This window comes from Mastomys coucha, unplaced genomic scaffold (assembly GCF_008632895.1).
Source record: "Mastomys coucha isolate ucsf_1 unplaced genomic scaffold, UCSF_Mcou_1 pScaffold20, whole genome shotgun sequence".
Lineage (NCBI taxonomy): Eukaryota > Metazoa > Chordata > Mammalia > Rodentia > Muridae > Mastomys > Mastomys coucha.
In genome coordinates, this window is record NW_022196903.1 from 139,168,366 (window position 1) to 139,179,089 (window position 10,724).

At 45.5% G+C, this 10,724-nt stretch overlaps 1 protein-coding gene across 3 annotated transcripts in view; it reads left to right on the plus strand.

Annotated features, from left to right (window-relative positions):
• Window positions 1-10,724, plus strand: part of Lrmp (lymphoid restricted membrane protein) — a 59,876-nt gene that overhangs the window by 42,484 nt on the left and 6,668 nt on the right. For all 3 annotated transcript variants that reach the window (XM_031383867.1, XM_031383864.1, XM_031383865.1), the window contains 4 exons: window positions 38-178; window positions 4,066-4,200; window positions 5,888-6,035; window positions 9,044-9,087. In XM_031383867.1, the coding sequence (XP_031239727.1) occupies window positions 38-178; window positions 4,066-4,200; window positions 5,888-6,035; window positions 9,044-9,087 (468 nt within the window). The remainder of the gene's footprint in view (window positions 1-37; window positions 179-4,065; window positions 4,201-5,887; window positions 6,036-9,043; window positions 9,088-10,724) is intronic.

Consider the following 10,724-nt stretch of genomic DNA (forward strand, 5'->3'; position numbering starts at 1 on the left):
CCCCCCCCCCACCCGTCCTCATGATGCTGTGCCACAGGCAGAATTCCTCAGGTTATCTTTGGGACTTAAATGTGACTGGTTTACATTGGAGAAGAGGGTGAAGCTTGAAGAGAGGTCCCGGGACCTGGCAGAGGAAAACTTGAAGAAAGAAATCACAAATTGTTTAAAGCTTTTAGAGGTGAGTGAATGCTTAGGGACATAGATCACGTGCCATCCCTTCCCCACTTCCCTTCCTCCCTTCCCTCCTCCCTCCCTCGCTCCCTCCCCTCCTCTTCCCCTTCCTTCCGTATTTCCTTCCTTCCTTCCTGTTTTTGTTTTTGCTGTATAGTTACATAGTCCTGGTTGGCCTGTTACTCAGGGTGCATCCCAGGTTGACTTTGAAATCACAGCAATCTCCTGCCTCACCTCTTGGGTTCTAGGACTACAGTTGTAGCCACCATGACCAGCCATTTAGTTATTGTCCTTTTGTTTGGTTTTGCACCTGGTATAGGGGTCTAGTTCCATATATGAGCATATACACATGTATATACTTTTCTCTACGCTATTTCTTGAAGACACAGTCCTTTCTCCATTCTTTCCTTCTCAAAGATCATTTGACCACAGACATAAGAGTTATTTTCTTGGCCTTCTGTTGTGTTCTGTATGTGTTTGTTCAGTACAATCCCACTGGAATTACTGAAGGTGTGTAGTATGCCATGGCACATGTATGAAGGTAGAGGACAGTTATTCTTGTTTGTATGTATGTGGCACGGGTCATGTGCATGCCCTGTGGGGGCAAAAGGCAGCTGAGGGAGTTTTCTCCTTCCGCCATATGGATCCTGGAGGTTGACCTCACCTCGTCAGGGCTAGCATCATGTGTGTTTACTCCCTGAGTCAGCTGTGTAGTATGCTTTAAAATCAGGAAGTGTGGCTCCTCTGATTTTATTTTTGTTAAATTGTTTTGGCTCCCCAATAGACTACATTTATTTTAGAATAGATATGCTTTTTTTATATATATACTTTTTAGTGGTAGAGATCAAAATCAGAGTCTCTCCAATGTGAAGCGCCTGTTCTACCACTGAGCTATGCCCCAAGCACCCACATTTCTCTATTTCTGCTCTGCCCCCCATGACAGTGTTGAAATTTTGATAAAAATTTTGATAAGAATTTTGATAAGAATTTTGCCACAGAGTCTTAGCTTGCTTTGGTCAGAACAATCAACTCATGAATATGTAGGCTGTCTTTATTATTTCATTTGTGTCTTTATTATTTCGAGGTATAAGTTTTCTACCTCCTTGCTTTGGTTTATTTCTGAGTATTATATTCTTTGTGATACTATTTCAAATAAATTGTTTTCTTAGCTTATAATTTTGAAAAAGTGTCAATACATAGGATACACAGAGTATAATGGATTTTTTTAATTTGATAAATTTTTCTGAGTTTATTAGTTTGAAAGTCTTGTTCTGCTGCTAGGGTGTACTGCAAATAGAAATCACACTGTGAACAGAAATATTTTTTTCCTCTTGGTTTTTATCTAGGACTCTTTTAAATTATTTTTCATACCGAATTGCTTCGGTTATGGAACCGATGTCATAACACATTGCCTAGAAATGAGGACAAAGGTCCTTGGCTCGTCTTGGTCATGGAGGGAGGGGTCACCTTCTGCTGCTGACTCTCACATTCACTGTGGGTTTCTGGCCCATGAGTTCTATTATGATGAGGTACTTTCTTCCTATTCCTGTGGTGCTTTTAAAAACGTTTCTTAACCTGTTCATCTTTTCAGATGCCTTCTGGATTTCTTATTCTGATTCTGCTATAATCGTGTATCTTTTGACCTTTCTACCAGTGTGGCATATTATCCCAAATGATTCCCATGGGTTGAACTATCTGTGCATCCCAGCAATAAACTCCACCTGGCCACAATACACTTAACATAGTATTTGAAGACTTAGCATTGGAATTCCTCTGGATTCTCGGTTAATATGTTCTTGTAACATTTGTTCAACCGTGGTATGGAGGTAATACATTCTCAGAGAATGGAAATACACTTTCTTGATGAGTGTTTGGGAAGGATTTTAAGAGGGTTGGGATGTATGCATTTTCTTTAGTGTTTGGTGGAATTCCTCAGTGAAATCATTTGTCCTGGACTTTTCTTTGTTGAGAACTTTTTTTAATCACTCATTACATCTGGTCAAATTATTTCTTCACACTTCTGCTGTAGTTAGCCAGACCCGTTTTGCTTACACCTCACCTCTCCTCTCCCCTGCTCAGCTGGAGGTAGTTATTCAAACCACTGCAGAAAGCTACACATCTGACAATGGTCATCTCTTGTGGCCAACAACCTTGTCACCTGCAACCTCTATTTCTGTATGTTTCAAGTGTGGCTGCCATTCACTGTGCCTGTGTGATAACAAGGGCGTGGCACCTGCTACCTGTCATGTTGTGGGATTATTTGAAAGGATATATACAGCAAACCAGAAAGGTCAAAACTTTGCATTTCCAAAATTGTTAAGCAATCTACCACTTGTGGTGCCTGATGGTATGATTGCCAGAATTCTCTTATGATATCCACCCAACATGATGGCACCTCTTCAGGGCTCATAACACTTAAGATCTGGACACCCTTAGATATTTGACAGTCACATAGACAGCGAGAAGCAGCGTTGTTCGCTCTCGAGTCTGCTCTTCATTCCAGCTGGGGAGAATGGCCTTGCTAAGGTGTCATCAAGGTAAAGGGTATGAATTTGTGTGAAGTGCAGTAGAATGTGTGCCCAGCCAGCCCAACCACACCTGTTCATAAGAGAAAATATTGGTTACTTCTGTTTACTGCGGCAAAATACCTCACAAAAGAAATTCAAGGAGGAAAGAATTTATTACTTCTTTACATACAAATAAAAATTTGAGAGTATGGTTCATCATGGCCAGAAGGCATGGTGACAAGGACAGTCCAAGCCACATGTCAGGTGCACAAGGCAGCAGGTCACTTGGATCCAGGCAGGAAGTAGAGAAGGTGAATGCTGGATTTCTGCTGGTGTCTTAGACACTGTTCTATTGTTAAGACACCCTGACCAAGGAAACTTACAGGAGAAACAGTTTATTGTGGCTGATGGTTTCCTTGACTATCATGGCAGGAAGCATGGCAGCATGCAGGCAGACATGGTACTAGAGCAGTGGCTGGGAGCTCACATCTCATCCTCTAGGACAAGGCAGAGAGAACTAACTGGGAATGTTGTGGGCTTTTGAAATCTGAAAGTCCACCTCAAGTGTCTTCGTTAGGGTTTTACTGCTGAGAACAGACACCATGACGAAGGCAACTCTTATAAGGACAACATTTGCTTGGGGCTGGCTTACAGGTTCAGAGATTCAGTCCATTATCATCAAGGTGGGAACATGGCAGCATCCTGGCAGACATGGTGAGCTGAGAGTTCCACATCTTCATCTGAAGGCTGCCAGCAGAATACTGTCTTCCAGGCAGCCAGGACAAGGGTCTTAAGCCCACTCCCATAGTGACACATCTCCTCCAACAAGGCCATGCTTCCTAATCCTTCCCAAATAGTTCCACCAATCAAGGACCAAGTATTCAAATGTATGAACCAATGGGGGCCATTCTCAAACCACCACACCTTGCTTCCTCTTTTTCCTCCAGTTACTCAGTCAGGGATGCAGGCATGTGATGGTGTCCCTTACATCAGAGGTGGTCTTTGTTCCTCTCTAGACATACACAGACACACCCAGTGGTGTGTCTCCTAGGTGGTTCTAAAACCAGTTTCAGACCAGTTGAAATTATTGTGATTCCCCTCTCAAAAGGCCAGTTTGTCCCCATGTGACTCATTCTGCCCATGACTTGTCTGTTCATGTGGATCCTGTCCTGTGAACCCTGAAGGAAAGCCGTGAGTGCACATGGCGGCTGATAAAGAGAAGGGACGGAGAATGGTGTACTGTGACCCACTCGGATAGTGGTATTTGTGTTCGTCGCTGGGCCTTGGTGGTGCTTTTTATCCTCTGCCAGGATGCTTACATGCGAACGCAGTTTAGCTGTATGAAAAGCACGAATTGGGTTGCTTCAATGCTTTGATTTGCACGCAGTCACTGATGCCCCTGTGCGAAGAGGACACCCAGGCACAGGAAATCATTAAGAAGCTGGAGAAGAGTATAATGCTTCTCAGCCAGTGCACAACCCGTGTGGCCAGCAGGGCTGAGATGCTGGGAGCCATCAACCAGGTAATCCCAGAGGGTGTGGGTGACACTTCCAAAAATAAGTTCTCAGAACACTTCTGCGCACGGCCAGGTGTTGGTTTAAGTCTTTAAACCCAGCAGAGGCAGGTGGCAGAGGCAGGAACAGATGGAACTCTGTAAACCAGGCTGGGTTTGGTGCGCACAATGGCCCACCCACCTGCCTCTCCATCTGGTGTCCATTGTTCTTAAGATGGAGGGTGTAGAGCTGCTATAAAAGAGAGGTAGTATTAAGTCACCTCTTCACTGAAAAAGAATTAATACAAGCAATAGAAACTGGAGCTGAGTGGCCCCATGTGCATCCCAGTGCTTCGGGCAGTCATGCCTAAGATGACTGTGTGCTGAAAGTTAGACTGAGCTGCACGGTGAGAGATGTCGTCTTAAAAATCAAAGGTCCCCCCTCTCTCGCTTTCTTCCCCACCACAGCCTCAGCTTTCTTTGGCCACCATCTTGCTTTTCTCTTTCTTTCTTCTAGAACAAGTCTCTCAACGGGACGATTCTTGTGTCTAGTATCCTCTTAAACCTAGCCAGCCCTCTGCTATGCCTCCACTACCCTGCAGGACCTCTGCTGTGCCTTCACTACCCTGCAGAACTGTGCCTCCACTACCCTGCAGGACTGTGCCTCCACTACCCTGCAGGACCTCTGCTGTGCCTTCACTACCCTGCAGGACTGTGCCTCCACTACCCTGCAGGACCTCTGCTGTGCCTCCACTACCCTGCAGGACTGTGCCTCCACTACCCTGCAGGACCTCTGCTGTGCCTTCACTACCCTGCAGGACCTCTGCTATGCCTTCACTACCCTGCAGGACTATGCCTCCACTACCCTGCAGGACTGTGCCTCCACTACCCTGCAGGACCTGCATCACGCCTTCCTTAAGTTGCTCTTGAGCTCGGCATTGTCATTCTGCACCCTGCCTTTTCCCTCTACCCTGTGGGCTGCTCCGTTGACCAGCCCCACCCCTTCTCTCAGGCCTCACAGGGTTGAAGATCTCCTTCCGTTCATTTTCTTAGCATCTGTACTCAACCGCGTGTTCACAGGTTCCAAAGTGACTCCCTGACCTCTGAGTTTTACCTCATCTTCTGTCCTGAAGTGCAGATGGAGCTTGGCAGGTTCTCACTGACGCCTTATATATCCCATACTTAGCATCCTCAAAGCCACAGACCCTCTGAATCCTTCCCCAGCCACTGCCCGCCGCCCCTCAGGCCTCGTGGCACTGGTCAGAGCCAGTGTTGGGGGAGGGAGCTCTCAACAGTCTCATCTTCTCTGTGTCAACTGTCAAAGGGTACCTCATTGTTCTATCTTCAGACCAGCAAGAGAATCCAGCCATGATTTCTGTTGGTGTATCTACCATCTGCACCTAAGTCACCCCTCTCTCTGCTGTCCTAACACAATGGCTTCCAAAATGGCCCTGCTTAGGTCAGACCCTAATCTAATCTTCCAACACATTCTTCAATAAGCATGGTGTGTGTGTGTGTGTATGCACATACATGCTGGGCTTGCTTCAGTGTCTGTGTGGAGGTCAGTGAGCAACTCTGAAGGCACTAACTCTTTCCCCCAGTGTGGGTTGCAGGGATGGGACTGAGGTGGTCAGAGTCACACACAAACCCTTTTCTCATGGAGCCGTTTCACCCGAGTGTCGAGGATGGGGCTGTTAATGGGAGTTGGCTCTTGTAGGAAAGCCGGGTGAGCAGAGCGGTGGAGGTGATGATCCAGCATGTAGAGAACCTGAAGAGGATGTATGCCAAGGAGCACGCGGAGCTGGAGGAGCTGAAGCAAGCACTGCTGCAGAACGACAGGTCTTTTAACTCTCTGCCAGATGAAGGTAACAGCACTCAAGGTGGCAGCGATGGGCTGGAGAGCTAGCTCAGCAGTCAGGAGTGCTTGCCGCTCATACTTGGTTCCATGTCCAGTGGCTCACAACTGCCTGAAACTCTAGCTCCAGGGGGTCTGGTAACCCTCTACTGTCTGTCATGGATGCTGTACTCACATGTGTGCACACGCACACACACACACACATACACACATGTGCACATACACACATACACACACATATACACACATACATACACACATACACATGCACACACACACATACACACACACATACACACAAACGCACACACACATACACACACATACACACATACATGCACGCACACACACACACATACACATACACACATACACGTACACACGCACACATACACACACACATACACACACACGCACGCACACACACATACACACACATACACACATACACACACATACACACATGCACACACATACACACACCCGCGCACACACACACATGCACGCACACACACACATACACACACATACACACATACACACACACGCACACACACACATACACGCATGCACACACACATACACACACGCACACACACATACACACACACGCACACACACATACACACACATGCACACATACACACACGCACACACACGCACGCACCACACACACACATACAGACACACATACACACATACACACACATACACACACACGTACACACACACACATACATACACACAGTGTTTTTAGTTTTGGGTTTTTACCTTTTTCTATTCTTTCTTTCTGTCTCTCTCTCTTTCATTTATTTATCTTTTGAGACAGGATCTCTCTATGTAGCCCTGCTGTCCTGGAACTCTCTTATGTACCCAGGCTGGCCTCAAACTCAGAGATCACCTGCCTCTCTCCCCTAAGTCCTGGGATTAAAGTTATGCCCCACCATCACTGGCCTACATAGATTGTTTTAGGGAGGGGATACTAGTTAGACTTTCCTAACATCCTCCTCTTTGCTGCTCCTTTACTATCTTGCTACCTTGTAGATTAAGATCCTTAAGTTAAGGTTATATTAGAAAAATATCTCATTCTTCAGTTTTATATAAAAAATTAAGAAAAAATACAGAAAGGCACAAAAGATCCTTTGGTAATACTCTCAAATTTATTAAGTCAATTTAGATCACTAAGATGAGACAAGGTGTTTAATCTGACTCATTAAGTAGACTGTAGTGTCTACCCAGGGTGTGTCACAGTAGGCTGTAGTGTCTACCCAGGGTGTGTCACAGTAGACTGTAGTGTCTACCCAGGGTGTGTCACAGTAGACTGTAGTGTCTACCCAGGGTGTGTCACAGTAGACTGTAGTGTCTACCCAGGGTGTGTCACAGTAGACTGTAGTGTCTACCCAGGGTGTGTCACAGTAGACTGTAGTGTCTACCCAGGGTGTGTCACAGTAGACTGTAGTGTCTACCCAGGGTGTGTCACAGTAGACTGTAGTGTCTACCCAGGGTGTGTCACAGTAGACTGTAGTATCTACCCAGGGTGTGTCACAGTAGACTGTAGTGTCTACCCAGGGTGTGTCACAGTGGACTGTAGTGTCTACCCAGGGTGTGTCACAGTAGACTGTAGTGTCTACCCAGGGTGTGTCACAGTAGACTGTATGTAGTGTCTACCCAGGGTGTGTCACAGTAGACTGTAGTGTCTACCCAGGGTGTGTTAAAGCTGTTCATTCTGCATACATGATGATGTACAATAAACAAGCCAGTCTCATCACCTGAGGTTTTGGATTCTTGAAGGAGATCCTGACTCAGTAAGCTGTCCAAGGGATTGGAAGAAAGAAGCCTTAGTTAGGGTTTCCTTGCTGTGAAGGAACACCATGACCAAGGAAACTCTTATGAAGGCAAATATTTAATTGGGGCTGGCTTAGAGGTTCAGAGGCTAAGTCTGTTATCATCATGGTGGGAGGCATCATGCAGACAAACATGGGGCTGGAGGAGCTAAGAGTTCTACATCTTGATACAAGGGTAGCCAGGAGGTGACTCTCTTCCACACTCGATGGAGCCTTAGCATATTAGACTCAAAGCCTACCTACACAGTGACACAGTTCCTCCATCAAGGCCACACCTCCTCCAATAAGGTCACACCTGCTAAGAGTGCCACTCCCTATGGCCAAGCATTCAGACCACCAAGAGAGAAATGAGAGCATGTGGTTTCAATAAATTTTACAATATTTTTAAAGATATTTTTTTATTTTATGGGCATGAGTGCTTGACTGCATGCATGTGTGTATGTATGCAGTGCCCATAGAGGCTGGAGGAGGGTTTGTGAGCTGCCGCAGGGCTGCTAGGAGCTAAACTAGTATCCTTTGTAAGAGCAGCTGCCATTCTTAATGACTGAGCCACCTCTCCAGCCCCACAATGGTTTTGAGTAAAAAGTATGAGCTTTTCTGAGCAGAATTCTTTCTTTCGTGATGTTCCTGCTTTTGAAGAGCAGTGGTATTCGATAGTCCTCGGCATGCTAGCAGGCACTGTGGACAGCTGCAGAAGCAAGGCCTGCACCTTAGTATTTTAGACGGGGATTGTTGGGGCTGGAGATATAGCACAGTAGTCGAGCACTTGCTTCCCACGCAGAAAGCCCCTGGGTTCCAGCCTCAGTACCACAAGAAGAAAATGAACAAATAAGTGTCTCTATGTAGCCTAGGCTGGCCTTTGTAGCCCAGGCTGGCCTTGAACTTAGCAAGCCTCCTGTCTTAGTCTCCTACAGAGGCTTTAGTAAACCCCTTTTGACTTTTACTTGACATAAATGAATGTGTGATTTTTAAAATGGAAAAATGTGGGGGCTGGAGAGATGGCTCAGTGGTTAAGAGCACCTTTGCTTTTTCAGAGTTCCCGACACCCACACAGTGGCTCACCAGCTAGCCATAACTCTGGGTCCAGGGTATGTGATGTGATACACACAGGGAAAACATACACATAAAATAATTCTCAAAAACTTTTAATGTGTGAAAATGTTTTTCCTTTCAGATGACTGTCAGATTAAAAAGCGTTCATCTTCTCTAAATTCCAAGGTAATTACTGATTTCAAAATTAACCAATGCTGATGAAATGCTCATGAAATGTTAAGATAGTATTTGAAGTTATGTGCTGTTTACCATAAATCACAGAGTTAATTTAAATTCACATGCATGAATATATACATGTGTACCTATTTAGACAGTATGGGGTACAGTGTCCCTTTTGTATGTCCATCAGAATGTCCCAACAACTCAAGGAAGGCCAGAGTAGCAGTCTCTTGTCTCGTTCTCTAAACCAAAACTGGGCCAGGCTAGCAGATGCTGCTAGAGCAGACAAATCCTCAAGATCCCTACAGGTGTGTCCCCTCCCTGCACTCCCATCCCAACCGCCCTCCGCCCTGACTTCTACCTAGGGTCTAACATCTCTACTTCAGAGCCAGGCAGCTTCCTTACTAGAAAGTCAAGTCCCAAAGCAAGAGAAAAGGCCAATTCATTCCCCTCTGCAAAACTTGCCCTGGAAGTCCAGCACAACACCATGACTTTGTTCTTGGGGGACACTGAGATGGGGACACAGATGGCGGCTATTTCCTGTGCTCCTCCATGGCCTGTCTAGACATCAAGTCGTGTTGCTGACTAAGGATGAGGGTGGTGCTATCAGGATGCTCCAGTCAGCTGCTTAACACAAGCAGCTACAAGAGCTTAATACAAGGAGTTGATGGCGGAAGCTGACTGTTGTAATACCTTTAGTTTATTTACTGTATCAAAAATACTTTTTTATTCATGAGTGATACTTACTGAAGCTACAAAATACTATACAATACTCCCTCTACTACACAGTGGGTTGTTGCATAGAATTGGGGCTGCCCCAGGCTGAAGGAGAGCTGGGGAAGTGCCAAGCCTGGGCTACTATTGCTTAGTGGGATGATAAAAAAGGCTGCAGGGGAGAGGTTTGACCTGACTTAGACATCACACCACATGAACATGTATCAAAGCCTCTGATTTACCCTTGGCATGTGAATTTTTTCACATGTGTTAGTTAAAACAAATATAGCATAAGTTTCATGAATTCAAATGAATTGGGAAAATTATAGAAGCTATAAATGTGGTGAATACTGACTTCCTCTTATGTTGCGGGAATTATAAAAAATGAATCCACCCCACAAACTCACTTTCCCGCCCGGCCACATTTTTGAGCTGGTACTGTTCGTCTTCAATACTACACTCTGGTGGCTTTTTGTGATTTCCTCCCAGTAAGCTACATCTCGCCCACATGCAACCCTTTACACACTCCCACAATCATTCATCCAAATAGCGCCTATTACCCGGTAAGTAAAGCATGACTCTTAAGGCCTTAATATCCCATCAGATTTATATAATAATACAATCACAATTTACAATACCAATACAATAATTTTAGAACCAGATAACAAAGATAATATTCTAACTCAATTAATCTATTTTGTAAGAACCTGCTCGGTTGTATAACCTCGTGGGGTTTGATTCATCCTCATTATCTATCTTCATAATGACATCTCCTGCTGCTCCTGACCCTTCTCCTCCTCCTCTCCTGACCTCTCTCCTCCTGCTCCTGACCCTTCTCCTCCTCCTCTCCTGACCCTTCTCCTCCTCCTGACCCTTCTCCTCCTCCTGCTCATGACCCTTATCCTCCTCCTCTCCTGAACCTTCTCCTC